General features: G+C 46.3%; 1 protein-coding gene across 2 annotated transcripts; it reads right to left on the bottom strand.

Annotated features, from left to right (window-relative positions):
• Positions 1-4,767: 4,767 nt before the first annotated feature.
• On the bottom strand, positions 4,768-7,384 carry LOC133885821 (nitrogen regulatory protein P-II homolog). 2 transcript variants are annotated; one of them, XM_062325571.1, is made up of 7 exons: positions 7,055-7,384; positions 6,901-6,946; positions 6,774-6,801; positions 6,558-6,696; positions 5,798-5,865; positions 5,529-5,598; positions 4,768-5,045 (listed from the first exon to the last, which is right to left on the bottom strand). In XM_062325571.1, exons 1-7 carry the CDS (start codon positions 7,236-7,238, stop codon positions 4,933-4,935), a joined length of 648 nt encoding a protein of 215 aa, XP_062181555.1. In that variant the 5' UTR covers positions 7,239-7,384; the 3' UTR covers positions 4,768-4,932. The 2 variants fall into 2 exon arrangements, with proteins under 2 accessions (XP_062181555.1, XP_062181556.1); XM_062325572.1 differs by having other exon boundaries at positions 6,609-6,696; positions 7,055-7,382.
• Between the last annotated feature and the right edge of the window lie 11,553 nt (positions 7,385-18,937).

Below are 18,937 nucleotides of genomic sequence, written 5' to 3' on the forward strand. Positions count from 1 at the left end.
CAGGGCGACCACATGATGGCCACCCGAGGTCAACGACACTGAAGGAGGTGTTGCCTCCAAAGGTGTTGCCTCTGGTGCTCCGTTGCCAAACAAAGTATCCCTTCCACGTTGGCCTGAGATCACGGTGGGTGGTCGTGTGAATATTTTTTCAAAGACTCTGACTGGGACAGGTACATAAGAAGAGGCTAGACGGATTAGCTCATTAGTTAGGAAGTTGTCCTTGCGAGGGACATGCTAAACTTCCAAACCAAAGGAGCGTTGCTCTAGCTTTCTCACTTTGGAGAGGTATGTCGTCATCGTCTGGTCCCAGCATAAGAAACCCACCGCACCCAATTTACGGCTAGTAGCGAGTCCCTCATCATCAGTGGGCATTTTACCCCTCGTGTGGATGTTGCTCATATTCCAGATGAGATACCCTTATACTCCGCAACATTATTTAGTGGCCTGAAAATTTAATTGAAATGTGTACCTGAAGGTGTCGCTGGCGTGTGGGGTCGAGATCATTCCAGCCACCAGTCCATTCAGCGTGCACGGCCTATCGATATGTGTGGTCCTATGCTTGTTCATCTCTGGTCGCAGAAAACCCTCACCGCTCGACGACCAGTACTATCCCGCGACCTGTGGGGGTAGCTACAAATAGCGAAACGACTCCTCGTCCGATCAATGAGTGGTCAGTACAGGAGGAGAAAAAGGGTCGCCTGTTGAGATCCTGGAAGGCTGCCCCCGTTCCTGGTATCCGTCGGAAGTGGTCTTTCTTTCTATTAGAAACTTTAAAAGCGAAAGACCCCTTTTCCTTTCCTCGGGATGATCCTGCCCAAAAAGTCCACACACCCGATTAGTTTCAGGGTACTCTCTTACCTGTTTGGGAATTTTGCCTAACTGGTGGCTTTGGAACATGTTGTAGAGGTCGCGTTGGTGCAAGTAGTCACGCAGGTCAGAGGGTTGGCTGCCCCGATACGGCGGGGGTCTCCGAGCGCTCCCCGTTGCACGAACTATCATGCAAACTTCCTGTTGAGCCCCAGAGCCCTCGGACTCCGATTCGGTGTCCCATTCCTGGAGCACACTGGGCTGATCTGGGTCGTATCTCATGACAAACACCCCGTGGTGACCAAGGTCCTTGAAACGGGACTCAACGGTTATTGTGGATCCGGCCATGGGTAGCCCAATCAACACTTACCAAAACGCAGAATCGCGCACCCTCTACCTGGTGCACCAACTGTCGAGAGTTAGTTCCTGATAATGATCGTGTACTGGTCGATGGGTGCGTGAACGATGCTTGTGGTGTGCATGTGTTTGTGATGAACTCAAGAACACATGGATTATCCAAGTTCAGATCTCCCCCAGGATAATAGCCCTACGTCATGTATATTTTGTTGTCAGAGTTTGTGAACTGGTTACATGTGTGTTTTCCACGGGTCCCTCTTTACAAACCGGATCTTTCTCTCTTTATATACTAGAGAGAATGAGAACTTATAAGTAGACCCTTTTCTACTGACCTATACCTTTGCTAAACTTCCCACTCCTAGGTTATTTAAAATGGGTGGTGCACGTGCCCCTTTTTGTTCTGATGAAGTAGCTGAGCTCATCCCATCCGCTAGACACCTCCATGCCTACACCACCCTGGTCAGCCGGTACGCCCCGTCCTATCACCGGTCTCACATGCGTGCCTGTGAAGCAGTCTGACACGCCTGTGAGCCTGTCCTGTAACTTTTAATGCTACGGAACGGGGCATGACACCACGCACCGACCCCGACTTGTCTGCTGGGGAGGAGTGCCTAGTAAAAGAAAATACTTGAGTGTAATACATTTAATGAGAATAGTCTGGTTTGATGAGTACATGTGACCAGCAAAAGTTGGTCGCGAAAATCCCTTATGTGGTAAGGATTCTGGTCGCAGAGATGCAGACTCGTCGCGTGGTGGGACCCTTGTTTGAAAAATAATCTTCTGCCAACTGTATATTAGCTGGTGTGGACCCTCAGAACAGGGGACCCCCTATTCTAATTCTGACAGTTAGGTATTACGAGAAAACATATTATGATTTCACTTAATACATGATAATATATAAGTAAATTATCACACATCAACGAAGATAGATAATACTGAATGTTCTTATTTTCATATCTCAACGATAACTCTCTATGTGCTCACTTTGATTGCATCAATATACTGTTTAATGTATTGTGTGAGGACGCAAACGATGTGATTTTTTTTTTATCTATCCGACTAATCGAAAGCTTGCGGCACTATTTGCTCTGACTCCGACTCCGAGAAAAAAATGTAGGATATGATATACGATGAAGAATAATTATCTAGAGCTATCCGTGTTCGACTCCGATTTCGAGAAAAAAATGTAGAATAGGATACAAGATGAGCTATATCCGTCCATATCCGATCCGATTTCACCCCTACTTCCAGTCTTCCACATAAGTAGTAGTATGACAATGCCTCGTCACTAACTTATGTGACCATTCACATACCTGGGGGACTTTGTTTTTTTTTTTCAAATTTCAAATTTAGTAAAACTAGGTGCCCATTTCAAAAAATTGTAGGAATACCCTTATGTCACTTGTTGGAAGGGTGACACCTATATGTCGCTCGTCCAATGAGCAAAAGGTTGAGGTAGAATACAGTGTGGCGGTCGCTTGGCGTGACGCAACACATGTCGCCCGTTGGATGGCACAACACCTGTTAGAGGGCGACATCTTCCATAGGGCATGATATCTAACAGTGCAATATGCAAAAAGCACCTTCAACTCTACTATTATTTCGGCTACCAACAACTATATTCGCTACATTTACAACAATAAAATATAAAAAAACACATATATAATGCTACTATGCAAACATGTATCTAACAGTGCAATAATCCTTGAAAACTAGGTTCAATATTTACTCTACATTGCTTAAAAAAGATCTAACAACACTGCATCTAATATCACTAAATCCTACATCTATTTGCTAAGTTATGTCTAAACTTATATCTCATTGCTAAACTATATCTAAATACAAGATCGAATTGCAAACATTTGTCTAAACCTAGATCTGATTAATAACCTATGTCTAAACCTATATTTGATTACTAGACTATATCTAAACCTAGATCTAATTGCTAAACTATGTCTAAACCTAAATCTGGTGGCTACCCTAAGTGGTTTGTAAAAAAAAACAAAGGAAACATAATTACTTTCGCCGGAGAGAGATTTTGGTAGAGCTTTGTCGTTTCCTTCTCCCTCCCCTCTCCTCTCTGCTGGCAGCTAGCACAAACAGGCGGTGTGAAGCCCTGGGCGTGATGCGACCGTTAATACAGGAAAAGGTGTCATCCGTTAGGCTAAAGCATGAGTAGACGCTCCTATCGCCCATTGTAAGAGCAACACGTGAGCTATTGCCCTTCCGTGGCAACCATGCCAGAGCTAATTATTTGTCCTCTTATTTGTAGGGCCCACCGCCTATCGCCCGTTGGAAGGGATGCAGAAGGGTAATCCTGCAATTTTTTGAAATAGCTGTCTAAATCTGCTAAATTTGAATTTTAAAAATATAAAAAAATGGGGACTCTGGTAGCTTGGGCCAGACAGAGATGGGCCTGTAAATCCTCTACCTGACCCAAGCAGTAAAGCCCAATTCAGTTTCACATTGCAGCCCGCTAAAATAAGTCCCCATTGCAGGAGTTTTTTTATTTTTATATTTTTTAACATTAATATTTAAATAAATATATATATGATAGAAAAAATTATAAAAAAAAGCTGCCCTGCCCTTACCCCTATCGGGACATGCAATTCAAGGGCTAACAAGCGGTTACAACCCGGTGTGAACAGTATTTTTAAATAGAAATCACTGTTTATAGTAATATTTTTCCCAAATTTATCTTATTTATATATAATTGTGATCTTTTGTTGCTCCAAAAAATTTAAAAGTTTTTGTATGTGTTTCATAATTCATGTGCAACCTATTTTAATTGGATTCATCTAAAAATCATGAGTAAAATTTAAACTAAAATTCTCCAAAAAAGACTACTTTTATAACTTTTAAGAATTGTTAGTGTCTCAAATAAATTTTCAAAAATCTGAGAAAATTCAGTAATATTCATATTATATGATGAAATAATTTCTAAAATTATTTCCAGCCCTAGTATATATGGTGAAAAAGTGAGTTCTTTTGTAATTCTATTCACATGAAATGATAAAAATGCATATAAATAGAGCATTACAAAGGAACTTATTTTTTCATCACATATCCTAGGGATAGAAATAATTTTATAAATTATTCTATCATATAAGATGAATATTAGTGAATTTTCTCATATTTTTGAAAATTTATTTAAGACACTAACAATTGTTAAAAGTTATAAAAGTAGTCTTTTTTGGAGAATTTTAGTTTAAATTCTACACATGATTTTTAGATGAATCCAATTAAAATGGGTTGCACATGAATTATGAAACACGTACAAAACGTTTTAAATTTTTTGGAGGAACAGAAGACCACAATTTTGTATAAATAAGATGAATCTGGGAAAAACATTAGTGTGCACAGTTATTTCTACGAAATACTGTTCACACAGGGTTTAAACGCCTATCAGAGGGCTGTTAGCCCTTGAATTTCATGTCAGCCTGCTTACCGCGCTCTTGGTAAGGGCCTAATCGCTCTGTCAGAGGGCGGAAGGTGTTTATTTTTGTAATTTTTTCTATCAGAGATCTATTTATTTAAATATTAATGTTAAAAATATATAAAACAAAAAACTCCCCATTGCAGAGCATCTTATACACAGGTAAGGAATGAAACAAAACTGAATTCACATCAATTCCATCGAATTCTCAACGATTACGCCCAGTGCACATTGCATGATTTCGGGTGGAATTTGCATTGCAGTTCATCGCACAAGGTTACACTCACAATACAGGAGGATGCGCTTGACCAGACAACATGCGGCAATGCTGCTCATGAGATTGACACCACAGAGGACAGCCTATCCGACAGTCCGCCGGCCATCCTCTCGGCTTGCTTCCCGCGTTCGCCGGTGCGGATTCTCACCACTTCGGAGACAGGTACCACTGAGGAAGAAACCACCGTGTCAGGAATCATCCCCGGAATTAACATCTCAAATGCATAAGCATGCGAAATAATACTGACAAAGGATGAGTATGCATATACGATATCGCGGTGTTTCTGAAGGGCATGTGCATCCGCACAGATCCGGCTACTGTTCTACTGCAGTATTTATATTTCTTGATACTAAACTTGCTGAAGGCATGAAGCAATCCAGCGAGATTAAAAGAGAAATAACTACTTGCCATTTATATTTATGATTTCTAGGATAAAATGGAGTCGAATAAGGATGAATAGAATAAGAGAACTCTCCTATATGCCTGCATAAGCACAATGCAATAAAGCCTAGCAACTTATGAATTAGATAGGCACTAAAACATTTATGCAGGTGCTCGTGCAAAAGAAAAAGAAAATTGCTCAGGAATACAGGACCAAGATAAAACCGACAGTGTGACTCAAATTGATCACTCGGAAAACCATGCACTTACAAAATATCTTTCCATCACCAATTTCTCCAGTTCTTGCCTTTTCGATTATTTTGTCAATTACTGCTTCAACCTGGTGAATTAAAAGAGATCTTTATGATGATGCAAGAGGAAACTGAGAAAAATCATGTAGAATGGACAAATACTAACATCGAAAGGGACATCAAAACTTAGACATGGAAGCAATTATCACCTATCTCCCATAAAAGGTATGGCACAATAGTACTGCACCTTTTAGAATAGAACTACTAAACTAGTAAATAAGTAATCACCTGCTCCTTGCAGACCACTATTTCCATTTTAACTTTAGTAATAAATGTGTCTTCCGAAAATTCTGACCCTGAACACCAACAACAAAACAAGCATCAGCATTGAGATCTAAGAACTGCGTGAAATCTCAAAAGTTTTTTCAACATAACACTAAGAGTTAACATAGTTGATTGATTGGGCAGCAATCCAAAATGGTCCAAGCTGTAATATGTCAAAAGTTGATAGCTGTTACTGACATGAATGCTAAAGCCATCACAAAACCATTCTCTCAATCTCTACAGCCCTGTTATTGCACATGGCTCACATCTGTACACGAACCATCAAGAGATTGGTGGTAAATTTGATAAAAGGATGAAACAATGCCGCAATAGTGTGGAGTTGAAACTGATTTGAACAGACTTCTAAGCTAATATGCTACAATCTTATGTACTAGAGTTCTAATTTAAGAGCAACATTCGATCATGGGAATCACTAAGTACCCAGTGGCCCATCTCTGAACTGAAACTCTTAGAAATGGAAAACATGTGGACCACACAGAGGATTTTACGATTGGTTAGGATGAACTTAAGGGCAGCCTCAACATTGATCATGTGATCCAAATTGTATTGTGCACAGGTGTCAGTCATTCTATCATTTTGTCAAAGAGTGACCAAAGCATCACCAATTCCTATGACAAGATGCAACACTAGCTCTGCAGAACGCATTTCACAGCAATTATAGGATTCAAACTGAATATGGATACAAAAACTGCACATTGCAAACCAGAGTCAATGGTAGAGCCATGCAAATGCGCAGCCACTGGCGGAGCCATACCCTCATGCCGCTCCGTTGACCCTCCCTGCGCCCCGAAACCCCGCACCTCCGACACCGTGACGCCTCTGATCCCCATTTCAAGCAAGCCCTGCAGAATCCCCAAACCTATCTCACTTAACACCTCGTGTGCACTGCAGGAACCCAGCACCAGTGACCCACACTCACCGAGGACACGTGATGCACCCTCCACGGCCTGCACAAATGCCGCACATTTCAGCATCGAGCAACCAAACACATCACAGAGAACAGAGCTTATTAAGCTTATCTTTAGGTATACAGTCAGTAAACTCACCTAAGGATGGCCTCGATCTTGTAGAACTCCGATTCCGGCAAGTACCCTGAGACCGACCGAGGCAACGAAATCAGCGGGAATCCAGAAAGCTCAGCTCGATTTAGGCGCGTAAAAAAAAAAATCTAATCTTGGAGTGGGGAAAAGAGGTCTTGACCTGGATTGATGGCGCCTTGGGCGCGCACGGCCATCGCCAGGAGGCGACGAGGGGCCGAGGTGACTTTGAGCGGCCTCGCAGGCCCCGAGGGGAGGAGGCGGGCAGTGGGGAAAGGTCGCATGGTGACCGGAGATTGGAGGAGGAGGACACCGGGAAAGGCGGCGGCGGACGTCGCCGGCGACATGCTGTAGTCGTCGGTGGTAGTACAGAGCTCCGGCGAGGTTTGGTTGGATGCGTTGACTCAGTTGCCTCGGTTCGCTCTTGGGCTCTCGGCTCCTGACTTCCGTGAGCTCAGCCTCTGAAGGCGGAAAGGGATACGTAAACAACCTGCGAAGACAACTTACGTGTAAACAACATTCGAAGGCGGAAACAACAGGTTCCGTGTTGTATGTTAAGTAACAGAATAAATCCAGACTAATTATCTTATACACATATGTTAGACTAGACTTATCTTGCCCAAATCGCACACAAGAAAGTCAAGTCAACTCGTTTGCCCTTCTCATCGCTCTCCTTTAGAGGTGAGTCTTACACACATATTAGTATTAACCCAGCGCTTTGCCGTGAAAGTTTTTTTTTTTTTGTCTTTACATCCTTAAAGCAGAGCCTGAAGGAAAATTTAAGTATATTTCTTAAGTCTAGTATAAACTTGCTGAGAGATGTTTTAGAGTCATACTCCCCATCTTATATATTATCGTTGAGGGTCGTTATTAAGGAACATGACACACCCTGGTCTAGCTAGTTTGTGTTTATGATCTCGAGTTCCCAAAGGCCTTTCAGATTTTCAGGTTTTGGCGGAGCCCTTTCAGGTCTTTAGGCTTCGGCGGAGCCCCAATTTCCTGGAGATCTAGCCTTTTGGGTTAGTATGCTCTGCGAAGCTCGAGGAGTGAGTCATCAAGATTGGAGAAAAATTAGCTAGAGAGGACCCGCTAGTCGTCCTCCGCCTGCAAGGAAGTGATTGATATTTAATACTGATGTAAGTAGAAGCCATCCTGACATTACAGGACAAGTAGAAACTGGTCTGACACCTTGGCAGTGCGGCGCCGCAATAGGCAAACGGCCGAGCACTATGCCTTTCGGGTCACTTGCTCCTCTATATTTGTCATAATAGATAATATCTTCTGATTAGGGGTAAATGCATCCTACATAGACATATGCCGTGTGATTCGACTGGTCCTGGGTCCATGCGGGATAGCGATAGTCTGTATCGCTATATCTGTAAGGGTACACTTATATATTTACACTCTGAATGACACTATAAATACAGACCATTAGCCATCAAGTCAAAGGAGGAAATCTATTAACGATCAATACATTTGGTGTTCCTTCCTCTCTACTTCTTCTCTAAGCTTGAGTCATTCGTGTGAGCGTGCTCTCATCGTACTTGTTCGTGGAAGATATTTTCTTCCACTAACAGTGTGTCGTTCGTGAGGAGTCGAGCATAGAAGTACTAAGAGAGATAGGATACCACCCAAGAAAAGGCCACCAAGGTCGTAGCACTGGCAGCCAACCTCCCAGTCATGCCTATGTGAAGGTTTTCACGACCAAGCACATGCCACCCTGATGACAGCCCCCTAACCGGGGGGAGCAAGGACCTTTTGGCCACCATCGGCCCGACCACGACCCTAGTTGTGGTTGATGCTAGGGGGGGCCTATCGCGGAGCCCCGATAGTAGCGGCATGGCAAGGGCCCCGCAGCGTCCCTAGGGGTTGCAGCCGGCACCACCGCTGTGAACGCCACCCCGACCGAATAGCAATCGTGCTTGGTAGCCCTCCAGACTCAGCTGGAGGAGCCACAGTCGGCCCAACGGATCGAGCAGCAAACTGCCCGTGTGACCACCACTGCTCCCTCCGCGGTCGAAGTCGTCCCACCCCGGGCTTTAGGGCCAGCGAGGGCTTCGTCGACACAATCTGTCACCATCAGGCGCCCCTACGGCTATCACACAGGCTCCAGAGCCTCGGGCCCATCATCTTGAGGCCCCATTACAAGACCACGACTCCCTTTATAGAGAGACCTGCAGGTCGTGCCTTTCTTGGAGGTATTCCGGACCCCGAAGCTACCTGAATTCAGGGGCAACTCGGACCCTGACAAATTCATTCGTTCTTACGCCCTCGCTATAGAGGCCAGCGGAGGCGTACCGATCGCCATGGCTAAGTGCTTCCCCCTCGCCCTGGAGGGGGTAGCCATCCAATGGTTCTAGGCCCCAGAGCCTGGGCCTAGCTCTAAAACCTCTTCTGCAACAATTTCCAGGGCATCTTCGTCGAGCCAGTGACCTTAGGAAGCATGTTCATCATCAGGCAATAGCCGCTTACTATACACTATCATATGGTTTCACGGGAGATGAAACCCTCCAGGATTACTTCCGGAGGTTTTCCCAAACCAAGGATCAGATTAGAGGCATATCGGATTCATCGGTCATTGACATTGCAACCCAGGGTCTGTCCAAAGGGCCCCTGTATAATCGATTGAACCGAAGCCCCATACGCTCAGTGGAGGCCCTCATGTTCAAATTTGAGGAATATGCACGTGCAGAGGAAGAAAAGCTTCGTCGAAGCCTCGCACAAGCTATTATAGCCCCCAGCTTCGAGCTCGAGAAGTCTCACTCGCAAGCAGGATCTTGACACGCCCCTCCTCCTCCATCAGCAAAAAGGGGCTCCGAGGAGGCTAATGGCTCCGGAGCCCACAAGGGATGACAACGACAGCGGCGTGGCATCCACAACATCAACCAAGGTTGCAGGGCTCCCAACCCAACCCGTCCTAGGGGCCATGGCCGAGGGCGCCCGAAGCCCTTCCAGAGTGACACTATGCCCCGGGCTGGTACCCTGAAAAGGGACACTAGTGCACTCTACACTGGGCAAGACGTGGGCACAACACCGAAGACTGTTAAACGCTTATATCCTTCCGAGAGGAATACCTCAGGAGGCAGGAAACCCACACCATGGTGGAGGGGCCAACGAAGGGTGGCCTGAAGGCCGCAGACCAACGGCGGGCCACCAGATTGATCACCTGGCCTTGCAGAACCCTCGCCAGCTGGCTCTGCCTTCTTTTCCCCCACCATCCATGGAGCCCTACAACAATGAGGGGCCTCAGGCTAGGCAAGTGGTCCTCGCCATAACAGGAGGAGGGAGCTCTTGCTGCTCCTCGAAACGGCAACGGCGAGACTACGCACATGGGGTGAACCACATCGGGTCAACCAACATCCATCGTCAGACCCCCGGATGGGCCGACGCCCCGTAACGTTCACCTCTGATGACTCCAAAGGGGTGAAAAGTTCTGTCACTCCGACGCCTTGGTCATCTCAGCCAACATCGCCAGGTCGAAGTTTGGAGGGTGCTGGTCGACGGGGATAGCTCAACAGACCTCCTCTTCGTACATGTCTTCAACCAACTCCGTATTCTACGGAGTCAGCTCTCACTAGACCAAAGGCCCCTACAGGAGTTCAATGGGCCCCTCTTGATGCCCTAGGCCAAATAGAGCTTCCGGTCGTCTTCGGTGAGGGCTCTACAGCGCGAGCTGAGGTGATCACCTTTGATGCCGTGGATGCACCCTACGTCTACAATGCCATCCTGGGTCGGGGGACTCTGAATAGATTCGGAGCCATCCCCCATCACAACTACCTCTGCCTGAGGATGCCCAAACCCTAGGGGCTGATATCCGTCCACGACGACCAAGACTTGGCAAGGTTCATCGAGGATGGACACCTCGCTCCTCTCCATGGCCGCCACATCCACAACGTGACCCAAGAGAGCTTCGGAGACCCCCCCCCCTTCAACATATCCCAGACACCATAGCCCTACAAAGCCATGACTAGAGGGGGACGTAAAGAATGTCCTAACACACTCGGACTAGCCCGATTGGACTTTTCAAATCGAGGCGGACCTCACCCCAGGGCAGGAGGCCTAGCTCCTAACTATCATGCGAAGCAACCTCAATATCTTTGCATGGTCCCCGTAGGACCTTCATAGAGTCGACCGTTGCATCATCGAACATTCCCTCGAGAGGGCGGAGGCCGCAAAGGAGGAAGTCCAGAAGCTGCTGGAAGCTGGCGTCATCCTAGAGGTCATTCACTTCGAGTGGCTCTCCAAAACCGTCCTAGTCAAGAAATGCAATGGGAAGTGGTGTATGCATCGACTTCACATCACTAATCAAAGTCTGCCCCCGAGATCCATACCCCATTCCTTGTATTGACCAGCTAGTGGACTCCACCATCGACTGTGAGTTGCTAAGTGTGGATGGCTACGAAGGATGAAAACAAGACTAGTTTCATTACCCCCTTCGAGGTATACTGCTATGTCCGAATGCCCTTTGGCCTACGGAATGCTGGGGCCACCTTCTCCTGCTTAGTACACATGATCCTGGAATAGCAAGTGGGCCACAATATCGAGGCCTACGTCGATGACATCATTGTGAAGAGCAAGCTAGAGACCGAACACATCGCCGATCTCCAAGAAACATTTGACAGCCTCTGAGCAGTAGGTGTGCGTCTTAACCCAGAGAAGTGCGTATTTGGCGCCAAGGCTGGCAAGCTATTGGATACATCGTCTCTCGAAGGGGCATCGAGGCTGACCCTGACAAGATCTGTGCCATCACGGAGATGTCACCTCCCACCAATTCGAAGGAGGTCTAGTGTTTGGTTGGCCGCCTTACAGCCCTTAGCCATTTTCTCGCCAAATCACCCGAGCATAACCTTCCATTTTTCAAAGTGCTGAGGGGCTTTGAACCTTTCTAGTGGACTTCGGAGTGCCAGTCTGCATTTGAGACCCTCAAGGCCCACCTTTCCAACCTCAAGATGCTCGTAATACCCATCCCTAGCAAAGGGCTCATCCTATACCTATCTGCATGTGCCTCTGCTATCAGTGTTGCCCTAATACGGGAAGAGAAGAGTGAGGGTCAGGGTCATTTTGCACAAAGGACCATATACTATGTGTCGAAGGCCCTAACTGGGGCTAGGACGCGCTGCACCAAGCTCGAGAAGATAGCATACACCCTCTTGATGGCCTCGCGCAAGCACCGACACTACTTCATCACCCACGACATCACTGTACCTACCTCATACCCGCTTGGTGATATGTTTCACAACCAAGAGCTGACCGGACATGTCGGCAAATGGGCAGTGGAGCTAGCCCCCTTCGCAGTAAAATTTGTGACCCGTTCAACCATCAAGTCGCCAAATGGACTCCGACACCTGTAGGACCCCCACAACCCCTCCTCCACATGTATGGAAAATATATACCGATAGATCTAACATTGCCATCAGTGCAGGGGCCGGTGTGGTCCTTATCTCCCCCACAGGCGATTTTGCAGCTCGCCTATAGTTCAACACAACCAACAACATCGCTGATTATGAAGCCATCCTCCTGGGCCTATGGAAGGCCCGTGCCTTTGGAGTCGCCAGAGTCATCGTCAAGACCAACTCCTAAATCATCACTGGGTATGTGAATAAGAGCTTCCAAGTTCGACATTCGGACCTACCAAGATACCTCGAGGCTATTTGTAAGGCCAAAGAGTCTTTCCGCTGCATATCCGTACGAAGCATACCGCGAATAGACAACAGGCATGCAGACACCCTAACAAAGGCTACTGCCGGAGGTGGAGACCTGCCATTGGGAACCTTCTTCGAGACTGTCGGTGATATGGAACTGGGGGTTCCCGAGTCCCGAGGCCAGGACAGCATAGCGCCACATGGCATCATCCCTCGGGGACCATCCCCCAGAGGGCCCAAGAAAAGCCAGACCTAGGAGGGGGTGCTCGGGGCCAAGAACAGTTGGCCCCCGAGTACCCAGAGTTCCCCGAGGACCCGAGACGAGCCAGGTCCGAGAGGGGGTGCTCGGGGCCATGAACAGTTGGTCCCCGAGTAACTAGAGTTTCCCGAGGACCTGAGAAGAGCTAGATCCGAGAGGGGGTGCTCGGGGCCAAGGACAGTTGGTCCCCGAGTACCCAGAGTTCCCTGAGGACCTGAGAAGCCTCAGGCTGGTGGACCCCGCAAAGGTTCTACGGTGAGGTGTCAATCGGTGGGAAGCCTGATGCTGCATTTAAGGGGGAGCGTGGCCGGTCACATCCAACCACTCCCCCCCACACCTGTCATACTGAGTACGTCAGTCCCTGCCAGCGCCTGGCAGGAAGACGTGGGGATAATTAATGCGACGGGTCACATCGCACGTCACCCTGTGGGGCCCATAAAGGAAGACGGCTTGAAGATATCGTCGATGGGCTCGAGGCATATCGCCTGTCGCCCTGCCGCGTCATGTCAAATCTACTCTGACCGGACGGGCATGCAGGGATATTCAGCGGCTGGCCGGTGGGCCGCCTGCACCTGCTAAAGTTAGGGCGTAATGACCGACGGGACCAACCGAAGGCGCATTTTCAACCCCTGTAACATCAAACTGTAGACCCATAATGGTTGTTTTTCATTTATGATTTATGGGAACTTGTACCCCCGATCTGGGCACGTCGAGCCTCCCCCGGTAGGATAAAGGGGGGGGAGCACTTCATAGAAAGACAGGAGAAGTTAGGACGAAGCTAAGGCTAAGTTCAGGCTAATCGAAGCTCACCTCCACACAAGTTCAGAGAGATCGACACTTGAAAACCGAAGCTCAAGACTTGATAGAAAGAAAAAAAACCTTGTAATACAGAGATCCAGAGAAAGGCATTCCAAGAGTATTAATAGCACATCAGACACACAGGAGTAGGGTATTACGCTCCGTGCGGCCCGAACCTGTCTAAATCCCTTGTGTATTCACTCCTACTAGCTGACGATCATTCGTCTCTCCTAGATCCCATACATTCGCATTAACCCCACATACGAGATAGATCCAGAATCAGCCCCCTGGCCGAATCTCAAAGGGGGTCCCTCAGGATCCCCGCTTGCGGTGTTCATCCATCGACAGCCGGCGCGCCAGGTAGGGAGGTTGCATCCTTGAATCCGCCTCATTTTTAACGAGGAAAAATGGCGGGCGCACATCATCTTCAGTGCACTAGCTCGAACTCGAGCGAAGGAAAACGAGGCCCAGGGGGCCTCGGCTCCTGCCGGTCCTCAGCAGCGTCAGCAGTCGGCCCGTACGGCACCTCCTTACATCGGGGACAATGGCGCTGGAGATGTGGGATATCGGTGAATATCCAAACTTCAGTTTTAAATTATTTGTCTTTGTATTTTATTACTCTTGTGCATTATATTGGTTTAATTGCTTGTATTCTTATTTGTATGTGCATTGAGAACTGATTGGATGTTTCGATAAACCGTATTAGAACAGCCAATGAACAGTAAAATCAGACCATCCGATTAGAGTTTCTTACACATATCTTTCTAGATTTGAATAATCTTTATCACCATAGGAACCTTCATATTTATTTAGCATGTTCGTGCACTAGTTGAGCCTAGCATATTTATGTTTTTCACTTGTGAAAAATCCGTTAGTTTATTTCTGCTGTATGTTTAGGCCAACTATTGAACAAGGGGATGGACTTTTGCAAAAATAACTATTCACCCCCTCTAGGCGACATCATTATCCTTTCACTCCCCTTTGCATGCGTGCACACGATAGTGCCGCCTCCAGTCCCATTTCGTAGGCCATCACCAATGCGTAGCTGTCATGTGTCACCCTCCGCTTCTCGAGATATCCCTCTCCCTCTCTCTTGTGTTCCTTCGGGCCGAAAGAAATGCTATCACCCTAAGCCATGCAAACCCGCATGCCACCGCCACCTAGCCAAGGCCAATGGTGACACCGGGAGTGTTTGTCGGGGTCAGCTGACCCCAACAAATTTTTGTGAAATCAAGCCTAAGTCATTGTTCTAGCTATGCATGACCACGTTTTGTAAAGGATAAGACCCTGATCATCTGCTCGCCTAGCTTTGTCCCTAGCCAAGGTCGTCATGCGAGTTGACACGCCACCCTAGCCGTTGCCAACATCGCCTCAATGTCCACCGCACTTTGCCACGCGCCTAGTCTCACTCCACATCCCTATCTTTTCCTCGTGCAGATGTGGCAACGCCATGCATTTGTGTTGTGCTATTGTCTCTGCGTCCTAGTGCCTCATCAGCTATAAAGCCTTGACAACCTAGTCACGTCCCTCCTTTAACCTCCCTAACCCTCCTCCACTACACCTCGATCAAGGCCTCGGCCCTAGCTTTCCAAGCTGAGCCTTTAAAGCCAACGGCTTTGCTGAGCCGCCATAACCCACATAGTTAGTTTCCTCACCCACGGGGTACTCCATTCGATTATCCTATCCATGCTGATCCTCTTCATGCCCTTCTTGTCCAGGAAGGCAACTGTTGAGTACCTACTCACGTCTTCGCCCTTGCTGTCAATAGTGATCTCTATCTTCACCAATCTTGAGTTTAGTGAGCTTTTGCTTGATTGCTTCAGCCTATGCCCTACATGACGTCCTCCCTCTCTTCTTTGCTAAGCTTGTCGGTCGAGGAGGCCTAGCGATGAGCGTCCTGTTTGATCGCTACCGATCACTGTCACACGCCATTACTGGAGCTCCTCCGCCATAACTAACCACTTGGTGAGCTTCATAGAGCCCCTTATATGCTTCCCCACTCATCGCCTGGGCTCATGAACGGCTAGAGGGTGATCCTCACAAACTCTAGCCAATAATTGTAGCCATGTCTCCAGCGACCCTCTATCCACAAGCCAGTCGCAAGCGTCACGGAAACCTCATGGAGTTCATCGCACGTGCTCCCTTCACATAGCCTTGCCATTGCGCCACCAACGATGTGATGCATCTCTGAGGACTCTGTGTGAGCCCCTCTTCGCCATCTGTCGCTCACCAGTGAGCCCATGCTGCCACATCATAGTTCAGTGCCGCTCCAGCACTATTCTAGCGACACCGACACGTGCTGGTCGCCACACTGACGTGGCAGTCCACGTCAACACTATCGCTGATGTGGAAAGCCCAGTCAGCGGTTGGCACCACATCAATGGACCGGGTCCACGATGGACCTAGTCCATGGACCTAGCATTGTTGTGTGGGCTAGGGTATTTCCCTTAGAAAATAAAATAAAACATGATCCACATGAATTTTGAATACAAAAAAATATATATAAAATTATAAGAAAATCAAAGTTCTTCATAACAGCTCAATTTCACCTTTTAATCCGCAATTAACACTTCAAACATGTTTATCTCACTCATATGAACCCCAAATGAGATGGTTCTTTGTCCTAAATTCATCAAAAATCATGCTCCATCATTTCATGGACTTATAATTGGGGTTTGATGCTATTCCCTTGGGTTTCTTGCATGTACCCTTGTATCGGTCGGTTTAAGTAGTTGGAAAGCAATACGTAGTTGTCCAAGAAGCTATGAAAACCTTGAGCCAGTTCTGGAGATTGATCAGCAGCAAGGAAAGCACCCTTTGATCACATTGCTCCCATATTGCAAAATGTTTATACTATCATGTGATGTTTTATCGGTCTAACGATCATTTTACATGTCGAGTAGACATATCCTACTTATATGCATTTACATGCCTTGTTTACTTGATTCATGTACCCTTGTCACCCTAAGATTATGGTTTATTCAGCGTCTGGTGTTGGATGACGATGATGCTTAGTCATGCTTAGTGTCTACAGTGTTGGTTAGTCTCATGGTTGGGTTGATATTCTTAAACTTGGAAACATGGTCAAAATGCTAATTGTTATAAAGTGTGAATCTATGTTAGATGTGATCAATATATATGTGAAATCTAGAGTCATTTGGGATAGTTTGATGGTTGATATGATGTGGTTTGAGTTTGAGGCACATGGTGCACAGATAGGTGGAAATCACCTGTGTCAGTTAAGGACTGAAAATTGGTACCTCTAACTTGATCCTAACCTGTGCAACTACAAGGCTAATGTGGGTATGATCTAAACTAACCGAGTTGTTTAGCCCTAACTTTATCTCTCTAGCAAAAGAAGGAAGTGCGGGCTGGTTTTTTCCCCATCACTTGACATAGGGTGCAAAGTTAGATCTGATCAATGTAAAGACTCTGTCATGATAGATTGCCTATGGATGGCAATTTAACCCGATTACTCGTTTACCTATGGGTAAATACCCTAATAGAGTCAGATATGGTTAGTATTTAGTACTCGCAGACACGTTCGTGGGTGAAAAATACTACCCGATTGGTATATGGGTACGAGTATGGGTAATGCGTATCCATACTCGTGACACCTGTTTACCTGTATAGATCTATGGCATGTGAGTATATTCCTCCAAACCCTAGTCTGCCTAGATCTGCCCTCCCCCTACCACGCCCAAGCTCATCCCCTCACTTCCAGTGCCCAGATCTACCACCTGCCCTGTGCCTAGCTCTGCCTGTGTCGCCTCCTCGCGTCAGGCCACCACCACCCCACCCTGCCGCCACCTCGCGCCACCACCTGCGGGTAAACGGGTATACCCACGAGCGATGGGTTTGGTGCCGGTCCTTCGCCTACGGGCGGGTAAAAAACTGACAGGTACAAATATGGGTGAGCATTACTCGTACCCGCCATACCCGATTGCCATCCCTAAACTTGCCAGCACACCAAAGGAAGTGTGTAATTTGTACATTGGAAACAAACAAATCATGTCTTGTGGGTAAAGCGTACAACATCTGTATGGTTAAAATTGTTCAAACAGTTGTGTTCACGATCATGAGCAAAGTTGGGGTAGACACCGGTTATAGTATTTCATAGTGATTAGGGTTTTGAGAGAATCTTTTCTTGAGATAATATTATTTTTTAAAAAATTGTAAAAATAATATTCAAAATAGGAAAATCGTATAAATAGGTGCTAGTCAGCACTCTTATTGCTAACTAGCCACCTATTGGCAATCTAAATGCCGACTAGTCCTTTGTCGGTAACCGGATAGCCAATATATAATTCCCTAGGGACCTGTCGGCACACCAATTGCTGGCAAGTCCTATGTCCCGCATATGGTATTTAAAAAAATTATAACCTTTTCATATGATTTTGTACGGAGAGTTGGTCTTTATATAAAAATTATACCTATCGATGATATATATAACTTTGTAGTTAAACACTTTTCCATTTGAATCGGTGTAGATGCTAGAAGAGTGGTTATAAATTTTAGATTAAAAAATTAGATCTGAAATTTCTAACCACTCTTTGTGCATCTAAATAGATTTAAATGAAAAATGTTAAAAAAGTTATAGATATTGTCGATAGGTACAATTTTCATGTAGAGATCATCTACATCTGAGATCATATGAAAAAGTTATGGATTTTTCTTTAAATATCATACGGGACACATGATGTGTCACAGTTGGTGTGCCGACTGCCCTCCATGTGTATCCCAAATGGGATGTCGGCACTCCGATTATCGATAGGTGGTTAGTCGACAATTAGAGTGACAATTGGTATCTATTTTTGTAAACTTTCCATTTTGAATAGTGAAGCAGGAAGTGTGCGTACTTCTGGTACTCAACAAGATTTTAAGCGTTTACAAAACCTAATACATACCAGATTCTTCAATATATGGCTTAACAAGTTTTATTTGGCATGAAAAAATAGTTCATTCCTCAGTACTCGCTGCAGGTTTTTGGGATGCCGATGTTAGATCTTTCTAAGTCTAATCTAGTCATTTACATGTTCTTAGGCCATCTCTAGGAAAGTTGACTTCCGTATCGTAAACAATTGTGCCAACAAGTTTTGCTTGTTTTGCCGATCGCGCGCACCTGGCGGAGTTCTCCAGCGGAGTCTTTTATGGATGAACAGTGTTATGGAGAGAGGAAGTGAGCCGGCAAATTTGAGGAGCAAAAAAGATCCCGTATCACTGTGCATACGTATGCATGTGAGTCCGAGAGGAGGAGGAGAGTAATAGAAGGGAGAAAATATGGTAGCGGTTAGAGATGAAAACAATAGAGGATACTGTAATAGTGCTAAGAGATATTATAATAGTA

This window comes from Phragmites australis, chromosome 11, assembly GCF_958298935.1.
Source record: "Phragmites australis chromosome 11, lpPhrAust1.1, whole genome shotgun sequence".
Lineage (NCBI taxonomy): Eukaryota > Viridiplantae > Streptophyta > Magnoliopsida > Poales > Poaceae > Phragmites > Phragmites australis.

Bases quoted from the DNA above. Each gene is read 5' to 3' on its own strand.
- LOC133885821 (XM_062325571.1), bottom strand. From the start codon at position 7,238: ATGTCGCCGGCGACGTCCGCCGCCGCCTTTCCCGGTGTCCTCCTCCTC. The intron at 6,697-6,773 runs GTGAGTGTGGGT...GGGATTCTGCAG, and splicing joins GGGTGCATCACGTGTCCTCG to GGCTTGCTTGAAATGGGGAT. The intron at 5,046-5,528 runs GTAAGTGCATGG...TTTCTTCCTCAG, and splicing joins TGGTGATGGAAAGATATTTT to TGGTACCTGTCTCCGAAGTG.